At 33.5% G+C, this 19,893-nt stretch overlaps 1 protein-coding gene across 1 annotated transcript in view; it reads right to left on the reverse strand.

Annotated features, from left to right (window-relative positions):
• Positions 1 to 296: 296 nt before the first annotated feature.
• The window catches only part of SGCZ (sarcoglycan zeta), a 149,145-nt gene continuing 129,548 nt past the window's right edge, over positions 297 to 19,893 (reverse strand). The window contains exons 5-7 of the mRNA XM_019650993.1: positions 18,892 to 18,964; positions 7,555 to 7,678; positions 297 to 1,410 (exon numbers count right to left, since the gene is read on the reverse strand). Of these exons, the coding sequence (XP_019506538.1) occupies positions 1,219 to 1,410; positions 7,555 to 7,678; positions 18,892 to 18,964 (389 nt within the window). The 3' untranslated portion in view covers positions 297 to 1,218. The remainder of the gene's footprint in view (positions 1,411 to 7,554; positions 7,679 to 18,891; positions 18,965 to 19,893) is intronic.

Consider the following 19,893-nt stretch of genomic DNA (forward strand, 5'->3'; position numbering starts at 1 on the left):
GGGTAGCTTAACAGTCTGATAAAAGTAACTAGATATTAAGAGTCAAAAGAAAATGTGACAAATTCCTTAAAACATGAATCTAATGGAGTAAACACATTTTCAACATGTTTGCTGATATTTGTTTTTTTTACTGTTGAAGTAGGAATTTTTCATTTAATTTCTACCATCCTTAAATCTTAACCTCCAATTAAAAATACATAGATATAATTCTGAAGAAGATATTCCAATGGAAAGTGAATCCATTCTCAGCATTATGTATCACATTAGTATTTATTTATTTAGAAGATGTCTGAAATTTAGCAGAGTCAAGTATAAAGTGAATGGAGCAAACAAAAATTGTACTATTAGAACCTAGGTGTAAAGAAGAGCCTGTGGATTCCACACCACTTGTATGTCCCTCTTAAACCTACCTTATATTGCAGTAAATTAGATGTTTGTTAAAAGTAAATACGTCACATGCAATAGCCAAGTAAATACTATATAAGGCCATTCAGATCTGACAAATGACAGTATAATGGCATTTTGTTAATTCTGTAAAGATAATATTGCTGAGTGCTTTCAAAATTACCTAATGTACAAAATTCTAGACTTAGTAGACAAAGAGTAACAACACATTGGATTTAAAGAAACAAATAAAACTCAGGGTGGGATTCTATGTTGTTTTGTTTTGATTTGTTAAAAACCATGTATTGAATTGAATTTTTCTGTAAAGCAAGCATTACGTAATGCTTTAAAATTTTTAAAATTGAGGGAAAAAAGTGTACATCCAAAAAAGATGAATGGAAAATTGTGCTTTCAGACTGCAGAATTAGTTTTCTTACAGGGTTAAACCATTTCATCTTGCCATTGGATACCGGGAATTTCATCTATGTAATGTATATATGTGCAGTTCATATCCAGGTCCTGCAAAAATCTAAAACTGTGTGCTTCACTTCACGTAGCAAAGGCACCTATGTTATTCTCCCTTTTGAGCAAAAGTTATGATCCAGTTTTCCTGCTGAGGATGATTTTGCCACAGTTGAGTCACTCGCACACTGTGTGGAGCGGTACAGTAAACCACAGGAGCAGGTGTCAGTGAAACCCTGCTTAGGCTGGAAGAAGTTGCTCTGTGGACCATTTGAAGAAGCTCTGGACTGATCACAAGGGAAACCGAGCAGAACTGTGAAGCAGACGGACAGGAACAAAAGGCTATTCTGGTGTGAGGAGGATTCAGTCACTTCAGCTCCACAAGCAGATGTTGCTGCTGGACTGACAGGTGGAACCTACTCCTGCTGGAGAAAGGTACAGTTTGCCATTGGGGCAGACACACAATTCATACACTGTCTGCTGAGCATTGGAGGAGCTGGGTGAAGACGAGGAAGAGCCAGTCGGCAGGTTTCCCAGACGAATTGTATCCGCATTCAAAAATATCTAGGGGGGGAAATTACATTTTAATTCCTTTTAGCATTCCATATTCCTCCGGGCTTTACAACATGGTCTAATAAGAAAGACTACACAACAAGCAATTTTATTGGTTTAACTGCCATGCTTTGTTGAACAAACAAATTACATTCCTATGGTGTAGCCCCAAAACTGTACAGCTATCTTCTCCCTTGAGACTTGTTGCATTCTGACAGAGAGCCCTCCATCTGAGAAGCGATATTGTACAATCTGCTTATGAGGCCAACCCAGTTATTCAAACACCCCAGAAAATTAATGATTTTGACAGTCTCTCAGTGTAACTTCTTAATCATGCCTCGTCTATAGAATATACACAGAACTCCAATGCTTCTGTAGTAATGGACCGCCAAAACGAAGCTTTTACACACTGTAATAACGTGCATGGGGGAGGGGAATGTTCATGGAGAGGGCATCACTGAAGAGATGAGAAATTAATTTTAAAAAAATCACTCTCTGACCTAAATCTTTAAAATACTTATAAAATCATGTTGACAGTCTAAAAAGATATACTAAGTAGATAACCAGCAGAATTAGCAACAAATAATTATAGATATAATCAGGTTTGAAATCTCCATGAAACATACCGGGGGTGCCAAAAAAATGTATACACATGACTTGTATTCATCTTTTGTTATTGGTATAAATTGAGTATTACCATTTTAATACAGTTTTTTTCCTTTCCTAAAATGAGTATACATTGTTTTGGCACCCTCTGTATTGCTTATACTCAACACCTACTTTGCTGGATCTTCTAACTTGCAAAATGACTTCACTTACTCCAAATCATGGACTCGATCGACACTTTCAGGAAAAGTGATCAGGTGGCTTTGGCATGCATGGGGAAAGTTTCAAAGAAAGGAAAATTGGATCATGAATTTGAATGAGTGAAGAACAACTCTCTCGAGCTATTCCTTCGTTCTATAGATATGTAGCTAATTACTGCTTAAAGGCATCTATGGATTGACAGAGAATACACCATTTTTTTTACAGATTCACCCTCATCCAAGTCTTATTTATTTCTTACTAGGATTCTTGCAATAGCTCTCTAGATGGCCCACCCAGCTGCCATTCTTATCGCCTTATAGTCTATTTTACATACTGCTAAACTTTTAAGAAATGCAAATCAAATTATGTCACCCCAGTGCTCAGTATTCTCTGAAGAAATGCCTCCACTGTTAACATGAATCTTGGTTCCTTTCCATGGCCCACAAGCCCTATATGACCTGGCCTATTTCTCTAACATCATTTTCTATATTCTTCTTGCTCCAACTTTTGCATTTTAACAAATATGCCAAAAGAACTCTGGCCTCAGGGCTTTTTTATCCCCTACTTCTTTATCCTGAAATACTTTTCTCCACATATTTACAAGTGGGGGGTAGATACTAACTACATGATTAGAGAACAGGGGTAGAGGGGAGATTTCCACTGTTCTCTTTTTTTATACTTTTTAGATTTTGAAACACAGGAACCAATTGCACACTCAAATGAACCAGAAAAAAGGATTCATATACTATCGACATGTATATTTTAGATTAATATGGATGTGAGCATGTTTGTTCACGTCTTTACTAAAGGTCATGTTCGCAGAAAGGACTTTCCTAACCATGCTGTTAAAATAACATTGATCCATTCATTAATTTCTCCTTGATAGTTTTACTTCCCTATATTAACAACCCTTTTCTAATATTTATTGTATTCATTCATTTATTGTCTGTTTCTCTTACTTAAAAGTCAGATCTCCCTTTGGTTCACAGATATAGAACAGTGCATAGAATTGTGCAGTCACATATTGTGTGAAATAATGTTCTTCCTTCACTTTGGACACGTGTCTCCTCTTGTGGGTAAAAATGTTAATTTCCATCAAAGTCTGGGTCATCCATTTCACCCTGTATAGACCTTTCCTTGGTGCTCCAAGATGGAAAGACTCTTTATTTGGTTCTCCCATAGCACTTACAGTTTTTAATATCTGATTTTGCTGATCACTCAGTATGTCATTTTATAGTAATATTTGTATCTTCTTTCCTTATTAAACTATGTTCTCCTTGAAGGTAGAACCACACCTGAATTTTTATTCACAATGTTTGACCCTGCATATACAACTTCCATAGAATACAAATATTTGTTGAATAAACAAATAGATTATTAAAAAAACAAATGATTGAATTTACCAACAGTACTTGAAGTTAAAAAATCATCATTAAAGTTTTTGTTTATAGATGGCAAATGTTGAACTATATTACCTCATGATTATTCCTGGGTTGAGAGAAAAGTAAAGAGAAAAAAAAAAGGCTTCTAGTCTAATTATTTTAATAAGGAGATTTGTTTATCTGATATATTGGGTTGTCAGAAAAGTCATGATGTATTTTTTCTATGTTTTTTGTTGCAAAAATGTGTCATGACTTTTCCGACAACCCACGAAATTTAGAAGTGCACAAAGCAAGCAGAAGAAAATGACAATACATCTTTGGGTACAGATGCTGGGCCTCACTTCCAGTTGGCTCTGTTTCCATGTCGAGGGGCATCAATGCGTGTAGCACATTGTAACACACTCTGGACTGTCACTCATTTCTCCACAGGGGAGGTGGGGTGACTCTTTGTACTGGCTGAGTCTGACAAGTACTGGGCTTGCACAGCTCCCCTCCCTTTCCTCACTTCTTTGAAGGAGCTAGCATGCTTGCAGACAGCATACATTCTCAACCTTCAGAAATGTCCCAAAATATTACAGGGTCAAACTCTGCGACTGTGGAGTTTAGGTCTGCCTATTTGGAAGTGAGTTCACACTGAAGAAATGTTCAGTGCTGGTGTTTTGTCCAAGAAATCTTGAGACACAGAAAATAAAGAATGGAACATGGAAAGCTAAAGATCATGTGGATAAGGAGGTTAATATGGTATTGAGCAAATGACTATAAGATAGTGTGAGTGATTCCTTTATTAGTAAGCGCAGGAATACATTTTACTGGTTAGCCCTGGTGGTTTGCAGAAGCTTGCTGACACCAGGACACATCACTGGTTTTTATAATTTGAGGCTGATTGTCTTTCCCTTGGTACAGACTGAATGAATAAATGCAGAGAGGAGCTGTTTTTATACAGGTGGGGCATGCAAGTGGCAGCCTTGGAAATCAAGCACAGAGGTGGAGGCCTCATCAACGGCATTAGCCTTGAACCTTATGTTGTGCGGCCTGCTTCAGCTTAGCTGTAGAAGTGCCCTCCAGCTCTCCTATTCATTCAGGGGCTGCTCTAGACAACATTTCGCTGTAGAACAATACTTCCATAAACTTCTGTGATCCAAACTCTAGCCTCACCCATACAAGGGAGGCAGATTTTATTAATAGATAAATTTAAATGAATGGAGCCTTTAAAAGGAGAAAATGACATAATTTTTGCTTCAGATAGAAAATAATTCATGAGGTAACAAGGGGCACTATATACTGATTATATTTCCAACCCAACATTGTTTAGCTTCTCCAGGCTTCTGCAGCACGGACAGGCTTGCTCGTATCTATTTCTATCTGCTAAGGCAGTTACTATGATACTATTCACTTTCCAACTTTTAAAATTGATATTTCTATCTTCAATTGCCCCATAAACTATATAATCCATTTGTTTTGAAGCCCTTACTGGTATTCAGAATTACATCCCTGAGGTTTTAACTCATGTCCCATTGCCTTCTCTCCACCAGGAATCCATTTATCCCATTCTTACATGCTGAAATCAGACCTATCACTGTAGGAGAAAATCTTAATCAATTTGCAAAATAAAAACTGTTTTCCCTTTCCTCTGTGATCTTGTAAGATGTGTTATTATGTTATTGCATTGCATATGCTATAATAACACTTTCAATGTTCTTACAATGATGATTCATGTTGTCTTCAGAGTTGAATTTGAAATTCCTTTAACACTTTGTCTGAAATAACTGAACCTTCTGCAGTGCAGAATTTTGTGTGCAATTTCATGCTTACACGTTTTTGTCTGTAATTTTTGTTATCTCAATACTGTGCTTGTTCTGATTACAACTAGTTTAAAACTATATAAAAGTAGGGACTTTACATCTTTCTATATTGTTTAGTAAACGATCCATCTGCCTTTCTGTGGCATAGTCAATGAGGCAAAGAAACATTTTATATCATTTCACACTTCTTTCTCGGAAAATTGCATGCTATTTATTCTATTATAAAATGCTGTGCTTTTTCTATACCTTTGTTTTATTAATATGAAAAAATGACCACAGCTGAAAACCTCTGGCTATGATTTATTTATAGCATAATTAATATTCAATTCACAATTAAATGCTGATGTGTAACTGAATCCAAGGATTCTGTTGATACTCTGAATAAAATAACATAAGTAAAGTGGTGCATAAATAGCGGAACAGAGGTTAATAACCACCAATATTTATTATGAGATGATTCACTATGACTGATTTGAATGAAATGATTAGCATGATAAAATCAACTCTTCAGAAAAGAACTGAGGTATTTTGAAGGATTTCAGCCTTGCTGTGGTAGACAAAGCATTGTAGTTTGTAATTGTGGAGAAAAGGCATCCTAAAAGGTAATATGGATATATTTTTTAAATATTATAATGCATATTTCTAAATAATTTAATTGTAATAGTCACTAAGGTGCTAATAGAGTCCTGTCAATAACTTCGTTTTTAAAAAAAGAAGCAAAATATATCATTGAAATTTATCTCGACTCAACAACTGAGATAATGGCATAAAGGTAAAGGTAAAAAAGAACATCCCCTTTTGATTCAATGAATGTATGCCCTCATCTTTACATCTGAAGATGTATAAAATGCTCCAAAGCATCTCTCTCAAATTACCCTTCCGTTCTTTCTCTTCTCAAGTTGCACTTTGTAAGTTCATAATAAAAAATAAATAAGCACAAGAAGGAAGAAAATGCTAAGGGAATTAATTGGGAGAAACAGCACTCTAACAGATTTAGACCTTGAGGGATTTTGAGAATTATGGTAAAATTATATAGTACAGAATATGTTTTATGTATAAGGCTTTGTAAAAATTAAGGTAGCAATAAAAACAAACAAGCAAATAAAAGCACCACTACCGAGACATCCAGGCAGATTTGAAAAACAACAGATGAAAATCCTAGAAATGAACAACATAATTACTGAAATGAAGAGCTCAATGTAAGGATTAAATAAGAGATTAGATACTGAAGAGGAACCTGGACATGTTGATCTGAATAAATAAGCAGAGTGAGGCACAGGGAGACAAATAGAAAGTAAGAAGGAAAACGTAAGAGATCTAGAGGGTAAGAGAATGAATAGACTTAGTATTTCTTCAGAGCTCTAGAAAAAGGCCACAGAGAAAATGGGGAGAGGTAATATCTGAAGACATAATGCTGAGTAATTTTCAGAATTGACAAAAATGTGATTTTTCAGACACAACAATCACAATGTATACAGCAAATAATGTAAATGAAATAAATGTGTGCTTAGAGTGAAAGAGTAGAAGACTGGACACAATGGGTTTTTTAGAGCAGGAAGTGAAAAAAAGATGATCTTTAAGTGATTGTCAACAGAATCTCTTCTTAAAGAAGATCTTTGGGGGAAATAAAGTGACATGAAAGAAAGCTACTATTGAGTATGTCTATCTCAGAAGTAACAATAGGACTAGGTGTAACATAAACTTTTGATTTGTTTTTATTTAAATATATATATATATATATATATATATATATATATATATATATATATATGCACTATCTTTACAGGAACAAACAAACATCCAAGGTGCTTTCCTGAGAGAATGTTTTAAGACCAAACTAGATTTAAAAAAATGAAGATTACCTTCATTCTTGATATTATCTTGATATTTATTATGTTATCTGCCAAGTTTGAAAGTACAGGAGTTTAGATGCCCCACTTTTAACTGGCATATAAATGAATATCTTTCAATAGAAAATAAATAGAGCTTCGACTTAAGAACTTAACATTATGTTTACCAAATTTCATATTTGAAAAGAAGTATTAATGTTTTCACAATTTAAGCTCTCTTATGAAGCAGTTCTTTATGTCTCACCTGGACCATATGCATGTACTTTGAGAGGAAGCCTTAGCAGCCAAGGTCAGTCTCTACCCAGGGAAACTCACCTCCCCTTCTGTAGACTGCAAATGGAGATCCTTCCTGCAGGTGGCCTTGAAGTCCCCTGCAGCCGCACTCACCTGGACCCCTCGAGGGGCCTCCATTATCAAGGACCTGGTTGGTGATTCAAGCCTAAGGGAAAAACAAAACAATCTTTAATAGTAAAAAAAAAAACCAAACACACACACACACACACACACACACACACACACACACACACACACATGATGGGTTAAAAGATAAAATTAATCAACTAACACAAAGTAGGTGGGTATAAATAAAATTCCTTGCTATTTCAAAAAAGGTCAAAATGAGTTTTTAGAATGCATTTTGATTGCATTATTTATTTTTTGGTTCTTTATGAAACTTTATTTATTGACAGCAACTATTTCTTATTTGTATAATGATTTACTAACAGTCTTATGTTGTTTCCATTTATAATGCACATGAAAAGCAGATCGTGATAAGTTTACTTGTTTAAATCTTACATACTGGAGGTTTAATAAATACATTTCTACAAACTGAGCACGTATCTCTTAATAAAGAGTCCCTGTCTTATGGAGATGAGAGAGCTTTAATGAAAATAATAAATATTGTAAACATCCAAGCATGCACAGTAAAAATTTTGCAAACTTGAAAAATTTCAATGTACTCTACACTTCTAGAAATTAATTGAAATAAAGAATTAAGGCATTCCCTATATCAACTGAGCTCTACTGGCCAAGGAAGATGTCCACACAATAAATGACAGTCTGAAGAAGAAAAATTAAATGAGGCGTGATACACAAGCACAAATGTGGTTAAAGGTTAACTACATACATTTTGAGAAAAAAAAAGTATTTTAGATAGTGTGTCTGCAAAAATGATAAATGGGAGGTAGTTTCAAAATTATCTTCAAATATAAAACTGGTGAAAAGAGCCAGAGAAGGCATAGTACAGGAAGTAGAATACAATCATAAAAAGCACTAGTGTGAAAAGAGGTAGAGTCTCTGAGTTGGTCTTTTTATATAAGTGCTTTGCTCTGGGGTTGCAATGACTGTGTTACCCTTGACCACATGACTTCAGGACAAGAGCTCTCAGGCTCACATGTACCATCATCCAGAGCAACGAGTTTTCTTTGAGGCAATAGATCCAGGGCTGCTTTGCAGAGTGAACCACATTAGTTTGATCTCTGAATCAGTAGCAAGTCTCTCAGTAGTGAAGCTGAACTTGACTTAAAAGTGATACGGAAGGACCAGAGCCAGCATTTAGAATACCTGATGTGAACACTTTCAATTCTTTTTTCTTTTTTCACTCACAAAACCAACTTTGGGCCTCGTGGACATCTTCACAAAATCCCTAAAGGGATCAGGTTTTGACTATGCATATTTTAAAGAAATCTCTGCATTTTTCTTGTTTTTAGACAAAAATCACACATTTTTCACAGAATATTTGAAAACTTGAAAAGAAAAATCACTCATAATTTCTTTTCACTCATAATCCTTATATTTTGCACACAGTGTCTAATTTTCAAAATCTGAATATTAAAAAATATTTTTTAATTGATGTCCCCTGATACATCTCCAAATCTATATCACCTTGAATAATACATCTGAGACTACACCATTTCCATTTATTAATTATCCATAACATTCAATGTAACTATTTAATTTTAGTTTGATATTACTGAACCATTCAAACAGAAGTCAGAAAAGGACTTAATTAAAATAGATTACAGTTCTAAAACAGATTATGATTCTGACATTCACAGAGACACAACACAGTGAACTTATAAGAGGTATGAAAAGCATACTTTCTTTATCAAGTAATTGGGAGGAAATATTTTGTTTCTGATGATAAAGTGTTGGGGTTTTACTCATATGGTTAATAGTAAAATATCCATATTGAATACATACATTTTTGTGCTGTACTTCTACTATGTTTGACATTTGGGATTAGAGCATTAAATGTATGTTAAATATTTCAGTGCTTTTGGGTTCTTCCATTCTCATCTTTATTGATTATTTAATCTGAAAAATTTTATTATAGTCATCCTCATTTTAGACCTCAGGTATCCATTGCCAATGTAGCCATAGAGTAGAGTGCTTTGCTATCACTGACTTAGAGGATCCCTCTTCAAAGAGGCAGTGAAATTGAGATTTGGCTGGACCTGCATTCAGGAAAGTTAGCCAGCAGCAATAAGCCTCAATATTGTCATCTCTAAATTGACAATTATAATGTTTTCTGATAAGATTGTAATAAATTTCTTGAAAGAATAAAAGGACATAAGTACATGGTAGAATAGTATTTTGAGGTATTAATGGAATATCCTCCTCTGTACTATTTCCTTGCTCCCGTTACCACCTCCCCATTCACTACACAGTATCCTTTGCCACAAATGGTGGGTGATATAGCAGAGAAGCTGATAAAGATTTTTTGAATGTCCTAATCTTACAGACGTTTTTTAAGTTGAATAAAATGTTTGCCACTTAATGTGTTGAAACACATAAACAAAATGACATTATAAACAAAAACATCAGAAGAAAACCAAAATGAGTGAGAACTTGTTCTTTATTTCTATTTATTGGAGAACTATTATCTTGATTCACAGGACAGAGAAGATTTAGAGGGAAATCAATAGAATTAGTCGTGAATCGTTCTGTGTTCTGCTACCTGAGGCCAAGTCCTAGGTTGTGGGACCTTTATTCTCTAGGTGTTAGAGAATGTCTTGATAACTGAGGACAAGAGATGTGGTACATACGATGTCAGACAATTAAGTTTGCAATCTCATCCTAGAAAAAAATGCTACATAACTCATTGCTGAATATCACTATGGTCACCTTCGAAGTACTCCCCTTGGGAAGCTATGAACCAATGCCAGCACCTAGTCCACCCTTCAAAGCAATTTTGGAACTGTTTTTCTGGAATGGCCATCAGAGCTGCCATCGTATTACCCTTGATGTCCTGAATGTCATCAAAATGTCTTCTTTTCAATGTTTCCTTTATCTTCAGGTAAAGAAAGAAGTCATTGGGGACCAGATCAGGTGAGTAGGGAGAGTGTTCCAATACAGTTATTTGTTTACTGGCTAAAGACTCTCTCACAGGCAGTACCATGTGAGCTGGTGCATTGTCATGATGCAAGAGCCATGAATTGTTGGCAAAAAGTTCAGGTTGTTTTCATCTAACTTTTTCATGCAGCCTTTTCAGGACTTCAAAATAGTAAACTTGATTAATCGTTTGTCCAGTTGGTACAACTTCATAATGAATAATCCCTCTGATATCAAAAAAGTTTAGCAACATCGTTGCAACAAGTTCACAAACTTAATTGTCAGTCCTCGTATACACATGGAATACTACTCTGCCATAAGAAAAGATGAAATACTGCCATTTGCAACAAGATGGATGGGTTTTGAGATTATTATGCTATGTGAAATAAGTCAGACAGAAAAAGTCGAGAACCATAAGACTTCACTCATATGTGGGACATAAAACTGAAGGCAACAAAAGAACAAGGCAAGCAAATAAAGAAACAAAAACTCATAGAGACAGACAATAGTTTAGTGGTTACCAGAGGGTAAGGGCAAGGGGTGGTGGTGGAAGAAGAGGGTAAAGGGATCAAATATAAGGATGGAAGGAGAACTGACCCTGGGTGGTGAACACACAATGCAATATATAGATGACATATAGAATTGTACACTTGAAACTTATGTAGTTTTGTTAATTGTCATCCCAATAAATTAAGAAAAAAAAAAAAAAGAAGTATCTCAAAGGAGAGAGGAGGGACCTGTGGTGAATGAAGACTAAGTGCAAAGAAGAATGTGAGGCTCTTGGCGAATACTGGCTTGGCTCATGAGGCCATCAATGATGAAATATCACCCCCAAATTCCTTGGCACAATATAAGTCCCTTGGTACAATGATGCAACCCCAAGTAAAAAGAAGAAAACTGAATAGACTGGGGCTTCCTTTCAGATATTCAGTGCACTGAAGACCAAACATGTAAATTAAGTTTTATAAGCAGAATATTTTAATTTCTTGTGCGTTAATTTTGTGAGGTAAGACAATATATACCTTCAATATTATATGTGCATGTGAATTATTAAATTTGTAAATAAAACTTGTCAAGTGGTACATGAAAACATTGAATAGCTGGCAGCAATTTTACAGTTTTGCTAAATCCTTCAGATTTTAAAGTGATTAAGACTTTGAATTAAACAGTTTCAGCTGTATGCTTTGCTAATCTTTATAAAAATTAAATGTAGTGTCCACTAAGAAATAACATAGTTTTTTTAAAATAGCACTGTGTTTCAATAGTATCCAACATTCAGATGACTTAATGCATACTAGGCTTAAAATTAATTATGGAGAGTGTGTAGTTAAAGATTGTAAATTGCATAAATTCACTGTGGTCATTTACAGATGCATATGCAATATCTGAATCATCTAATATCAATAGCTGTAATTACATATACACTTTCATTTACATATATGCACACATATTACCTATCTAGAGATATTCATGGTCTCTATGTTTATCACATGATAAATAGGGAAAAAGGGCATTTCTCCACAAATGTTGTGCAAATATTGCTCTGCATCTCCACCTAAACTCCAAGTGTTAAACTCCAAGAATTCTGACAATAAGAAAGTAATATTTGAATTTAAGCACATTCAAGCCTTTTAAAAAGCTTTGAAACTAGGTAGGCGTATGATTATGATATGATGTATCCAAAGCCATTATAGAACAAAAAAGACTTAGATCCAAAAATGTAAAAATATGAAAGTAGGCATATTTTACTAGCCATGCCAGCTTATCAAAGTGGTTTGATGATTGTGAATTAATGTATTTCATTGAATATTTCATAAAATATTTTCCTAGGCCTTTACTAGAGGCTGAGTGCTTCTTTCTAGAAGCTGTATTACAAATTTCAGAATAACAGAAAGGTATTACTAATTTTGAAAGTGTTGCTGCATACTATAAAGTAATGGAAGTTTTTTACAAGAAGAAATTTAGGAAACTGAGGTATAAACTCACTGAAACTTAATTACTATGCTCAAGAGTTACGTCAACCTACTGAAATAATTAAACGTAGGATTTGAATAAGAAGCTCATAGGTTCTACACGAGTTCTACTTAAAAATTTAAATCCAGTTAACATCTCTGGGGCTCAGTTACCTAATATACAAAATCATAAAGTATATTAAAAAGAGAATATTGTAGCCATTACAAAATATCATTAGATTTTTTCTTTATTAGTGAGTTAGCTATATAATTACAATGATATACTAAAAGCAAATATTAATACTGGAAACTTTGTACTTAAAACTTTTATAGATATCTCTTAATCACCCCACCAATACTAAGAAAGGGACACTTTAATTTTCCATATTTTACCTAGGTAATACTTGAATTCTATTGTAGTAGAGTCATTTTCTCAGCATTATGTAGTTGGTAGTAAAGACCTTAGAATAGCCAAAGCAATTATGAAAAAGAACAATAATGTTGGAGAACTTAAAACTTATTGTAATGCTATTGTAATTGAGACAGTGTTGGCCTAGCATAAGGATGACAAATGAAAAGATGGAATAATAGAGAATCCAGAAATTGATTTTCACATGTACGGTCATCGATATTTGACAAAGTTAGTGATCCATTGAGAAAAAGCAAAGTCTTTTCAACAAATGGTGATGGAATAACTGATCTCTATATGGATAAAATAAACCTCAATCTGTACTATACACCGTTATCAAAAGGAAAAGCTAAAAAAAAATAGGCTTTTAAGGGAAAATATCTTTGTGACTTGGGAGCAGGCAAACTTTCTTAGACTACAGAAAAGCAATAACTAGTAAATATTTGAAATTTAAATTAGATGTCTTCAAGATGAAATGTTGTCTTTCAAAATTATCATACATACACACTCACACACACACTCACTCACACACACACACACTATATATATGGTTATATATAAATATATAACTATATATATATAAATATATAAATATATATATGTGTGTGTATGTATATATGGTTCCAAAAAAGTATACCCATTTTAAGAAAGTAAAACTGTATTAAAATTATAATAATATATACTGGTAACAAAATATGAATACCTTTGACTTCTGCAATTACAAGAGGTGCTCAAAGTGGTTACCATCAGTGTCCAGACATTTCTGATTACTGCAAACTACTATTTGAACAATGCTGACCAAAGTGTTCACTTGTATACATATTTTTGGAACCCCCAGTATATATGATTATAGGAAATAATAATGAAAAATCTAACTGGGGTATATAGTTGGCCATTATGTTCTGCTTTCTACGTTGAATGTGTTTGAGAATTTTCATAATAAGTTGTTGGGAAAGAAGGGGTAGTCTCAGATCTTACAGGATTATCTACTTTTTCTGTAAAATTTGTAAAACATTATGCTGTGGTATTCTACAAGACCAGTGCTCTAACCCCTGACCTATGGAGCCTACTACATATGCTGTGGTATTCTAAATAGGAAAACTGTTCATTGATGCTAATGTTTGACTGTCGTTAACCCCATTAATGTGCAATAAAGAATATTGATGACATATAAGTATACTTCTAAAATATAGAATTCCTGTTGCTAAATTATTATATTAATATAAATGCTATATTATTTAATGTCTATTTTACAATTATATCAGAGAGAGGGGTGTCTGGAAAGGACTTCTGCTATTATTTACTTTACCCAGAAATTCAAGAATTTGAGATAACCCTGGGTAAAAATAAACTCATACATAGTTCTATATCATGAGATTTACAATGTTTCAAAAAGTAATAAACATATGCAATAAAATCCCAACAAAAATCTCCATAGACTCTCTTGAAACTTAAAATATTGTGTCAACATATTTTGAGGAGAAAAGTAGGTGTGACAATCATCAGGTTTTTTAAATGAATATAAAGTCACATATTTTCGTTTTAAAATTAGAATTTAGTATAAAATTATTTTAATTAAAGTGATATTGGAATTAGAAATAGAAACTGGGTCAATGGAACACACAATTTAAAACAGATGGAAAGTATGAGAACTTAATATCTGACAAATGTAGCAATCATTTTGTGTTGGAAAATGGTAGATTATTTAATAAATAATAATAAATTGACTAGTCATACTGTATAAAATTAAGTATTTAATATTTTAAATACTTAACTAACTGTGCAAAAATAACTCCCAGTTTTATCTATTCAAAATATTAAAACTAATAAAGAATTCACCAACTGTAATATTCAACAGAAAATTAGAAGGAAATTCAGAACATAATTTCCCATTTTATTCATTCAAAGTATGAACTATAGACTATAAAAGCGTTCATTTTGAAAGCATTATCACAATCACAGCGATGAATTTCAGTTTTCGTAGTGGGTACCCAGGAATTAGAGCAGACAGAAGGATTCATGTTGAACCTTAGTCACCCTGCCACCTGTTTTTTTTTCCAAGCAATTCTGTTTTTATGGTGTTTACATACCAGTGATGCAGAAATATTTTGTTTTTAAGGTGGTATGCAGTTCTCAAATTTGAAAATGAGTGGCTTAGGTCTCTGGCAGAATTCTCAACATTCTGAGAAAAGAATTCAGACTTCTTTTACACTAAGTTGCAAGACCAATTACTAAATATAAACTTAAGCAGAATTTAAGTATCATGTATCTTGTTCTTGCTAAATATTTAATTCCAGAGAAATAGGAGGCATTCATTAATTATTTGCAGCTTCAATGATGGAATGACTAGAGAATTGAACAGAAGTGTTTTAAGGGGAAAAAAAATCAACGCAAACTGTGACTTGAACATATCAGAAATTTTACTGTCATCATTTCAGGCTACAGTGAGCTTTCTTCAGGTGCAAATCACATTGTTTTGTTTCCTCCATTTTTATTGTTTTCTGCTCATTAGCTCATCCCATTAAGGTCTCCGGCTTCAAATTAGATAAAAAAATCTCTTGATCAACTGTCTTTTTGTGTTCCTAAGATTGCAAGCTAATGCAAGCATCTCAGAAGGCTCATTTGCTTTTAAACTCTAAATAAATACATAAATACATATATAGAGCGACAGAATAAAAGGGAGGAAAAGGAATGAGAGGGTTGCAAGAAGGGAGAAGGAGAGAGGAAGAGAAGGGAAGGATAGGGTGGGGAAGGGTGGGGAAAGGAGGAGAGAAGAGGTGAAAAATACCACTTTATTATTTTTTTCTCATAGGCAGAAAAATATCAGGAAAGTATTTTATCTCCTTTTTGATAAAATTTCTCAGGAAAAAGTCCTGAATTGCTTAATAAATGGGGCCTTTTCCTTGAACACAGGAGTGATATAAATTAGAGCAATGTGATTTCAGGGAGTAATTTGGAACCTGTGAACCTCAACATTTCAGTTTTAAATCATATTCACACAAAAATGGAAATGATGAAAACATGCCAATTATATCATTAAATATTAACTCACTTTACTGATTTCTAGTCAAGATTCTTGTTTTATTCTTGGAACAGTTAATGGAACTTATATCCAGACAATCTTTGGGCAATGGGCATTATATAATGGATTTCATCACTTCTTACCACAGAGTGAAGAAACCCTACTGAATTGCAATTATTTATGTAGAAATTAATTTAAGGAATAAAAGAGGAAGAACATTTATATGTGGACTATTCCAGGCAAATATGCCATTATCTCCTTACTGACCATTAAACATACATTTTTTTAGCCTTATAACACGTAGGTCCCCATTGAAAAGCATTGTCACCTTATATAAGAAACTAAAGAAAATCTGAATGTGTAGGTTTAAAATGCACAAGGAAACTAGCACAAAACTTGGCATATACGAAGCATTCATCAAACATCTAGTAAACAAATAGATTCTAGAAATCTACTACATTTCCACACAAAAATATCACCTATACTCTATAATAAACTTTTGAAATGTTCCTTTTTAAAGCCTTTTATATTTGGACAGAACAAAATCAAAGACAATGTGGCTACTCACTCCCCAAATTATCCTTTTATTTACTAGGCCAACCCATCACACCTTGTTGATTAGAATTACATAGGTTGCCAACTAAGAGTACTTCATATTGCCCTGAAAAAAATAAAACTGTCAGCAAGACTTGTAAAGATCCTCTTAGACACTCTGCTTTTAATCTTCAGTACATGAATGAATAATTGAATACCCCATCATTGCTGTGCTTTGTTTCTGTTTCAGTTTTGGGATTTAGATCAGTACTTATCTTAGGGGTTACCACTCTGTTTTTAGCACCGGCAGATATGCCTAGTTTAGCACAATGGCTAAATAATTGACAAATATTTAGAAAATAAAACCTAGAAATATTATATACTAATTATGATTTAAGTCATATTCACACATGGATTTTGAGACATGTCAGCAATATAATTAAAATAGCAGTTGGTCCTGATTCCTCAAAATTCAAAATTCAAGATTCAAACTCCTTGGTAATAGATTTCTTAACAAAAATCATAAAATGAGTACATGGCCGCTAAATGTTAGAAGTAAAACATGTTTCTTTTAGAAATTAGTAATTTTTTTTATTGAGTGTATCATCAAACTTTGATATCTGTATTGAAACACAGTTCAAAAACAACTGGAATCCTTGTTTGTCACGTGTGTCTTAGAAATACAATAACAGATGCTTCCACATTCCTTATATTTTATGCATTTAGTAGTGTCTTCATTATTCAGTTTTGCTAAGTTTCAGTAATTCAGATTGACAGATATTTATCAGATTATTATTATATGTGAGATACCATGCTGGTTGCTACAGCACTGAAGATAAGCAAGGAAGATGCAGATAGTGTTCTAATTTAACATATAACCTTGTTAAGTGGAGAGGTATAAAATAAATAAATTAACAAAAATGTTAAATTCCTAACTGAGAAGAGTCATAAATCAAGACTGTAACACATTATGAGACACTATTTACACATATTCTTCAACCCTTCTAAATCCTTGGGGTTTTGCCATAGAGTATATAATCAATATTGTTATCTTAAAAAATGCCTTGATTGTATGAACACGGCCACCTTCTCCTGTTATTTTAAATTAACTAGCTTGTTTGGATCTGGGTTTCTCAACTAATGAGAAACTGAGTACTTTATGAAATTTTATCATAGAACTAAAAGTCTGCAAATTTTACTCTTTTAAAAGCATGGCCTTTTTTTTTTTTTTTTTGCCTTAGTGTTTTCAACTTTATTTTTTTATTTTCATTTGAGCAGTTTTCCACTTATCCCACACATCAAATGAGAGGGGCTGAAACAGATCTTTATAAATAAAATGTTTTTTGTTTTCTGGTTATTTATTTATTTATTGCTTAATATTTTTATTGTGTTTTTCAAGACAAAGATTCTTTCAGGTTGATACTTTGATTCAGCTTTAAAATGATTTTAATATTTGATTTATTTTTTTAATATCAATATTGTTATCTTTTTAAATACCATAGCAAATGCATTTTAGAATGTAATTTACCTGTCAGAAATGATTTATATAAATATCTTTTTTATTGACATGTAACATTGTATTAGTTTAAGGTGCACAATATAATGATTTGATATATGCATATATTGTGAAATGATCACCACACTCAATTATATAGAGTATCTTTTATCCCTAAAGCTTGATGTATTTACCAAATTAAGAAAATCCTTGGATCAGTTACTGTATTTTAATATTTTAACTTTTATCAACAGTTGCTACAATTATTCTGGGGAGAATTTCCTATAATGTTGTTATCTCATCATCTTCTGGGTAGTGAAAACTTTACATATAACTAACTGTGCCTCTTAGAAACAACACAATATCAGGAAGCTGCTTATTCCGTTGGAAATATTAGATTACAGATTCTCTCACAGGACAATTAACTTCTGCTTTTTCCTGATTACCATTTATATTTGTTTCTGTTATTTCCCTCTACATATCATTAAATGGCCATTACTAGCATTCTCCTAATCTCTGCTCCTCTTTTCTTTATGGCTATGCTATGCACTCCATATATTTCATTGTCTATGACAGGTTTTCTGGCATCCTTAATTTTATCAATCCTTCTCTCAAGGTCCTCTATAACTGCCTTTTCCTTTCTTTTTCCACACTCCTCCTGTCTGATATATTTAGTTTTATATTCATTGGATGTTTATTACAGAAACAACTATACAAAATTTATTTTTGGAATAATAATAACACACATTTTCTTGCCCTTCATCAAATACTTGACTATCTATCATGTAGGCAGGAAATTTTGATTCTTTATAGAGGTACGTAGCACATTTCCTATTTTAGTTCTTTATATATCAAAGATGATCAAGAGTGATGGAAACAATGACACGAGATAAGAGGCAGGACTTACCTGAGGTCTTGAGAAGGTTCTGCTCTGATGTGAGGTGTTTCAACTGAGTGCCCGAATACTGCTCCTTCAGTGCCTGGGGGTAACATGAATGCGATAGTTAGCGTAAGCAAGTGTACACAGGCATTTCTATTTTCGTTTCTATTCCTATGGATCAAATATACTTCCCAAAATGGTACAACTGAAAATAGGAGTATAGAAAATAAGAGAAAAATTGGAAAATGAGTTCAAGGTGGTGAATGGCCAAGGAGGATACATCCAAATGTCACTACATTGACCACTTTTAAGATGGTCTTATTTATAAAAGTTCAGATTGAGTTAGAATTTTTACACTCTTATTAGAAAACAAAGGCCCATCTACTTCCCCTTTTTTTTCTTCCCAGCTAACTGAATTTGAAGGAGGGCTAGGTCACAACACAAAGTTCTGTCTTTCTACAAACAGCAGAGCATGAATGAAAATGTGGAGATTGATTTCCAATGTAGTAGATTATTAAATATTTAAAGGCATAGGTCTTATCAGGTATTTAGCATTTCTCCCACATACAGCTCCCACCTTTGATAAGAGTGATCATTGAATGGCAGAGAACCGATCACCTTATTTTGACCTCCCTAGAATTAAGGCTATCTCTGAAACCATGAACTACTTGAATTCATTTTATTAGAGTTAACTTCATATAGTTATCTGAAGAGGTCACGTACGCTAACACTTTCCTCAGGAAATTGAATGAAACTCTATCTAAGCTTTCCTTTATAGACTCCATTTAGTTTTCCACATTCCCACAGTTTTCCATAACTTAACTGAGCAAAACAGAATGATTTTCCTTTTCAAAAATCAAATGCAAGACACATTTTTTTTTAAAGATTTTTATTGGGGAATTGGGGTAAGAGGAACGACAAGTTGCTGTCTTTTTGTTCTTTCAGTCTAGTTGTGGAGGACGTTGCTTCACTGGCCCAAGTTGGCACCATCATTGCACTCTTCCTGGGTGAGGCAGATCAGTCGCCGGC

The sequence above is a fragment of the Hipposideros armiger genome, unplaced genomic scaffold (genome assembly GCF_001890085.2).
Source record: "Hipposideros armiger isolate ML-2016 unplaced genomic scaffold, ASM189008v1 scaffold_151, whole genome shotgun sequence".
NCBI classification, from domain to species: domain Eukaryota; kingdom Metazoa; phylum Chordata; class Mammalia; order Chiroptera; family Hipposideridae; genus Hipposideros; species Hipposideros armiger.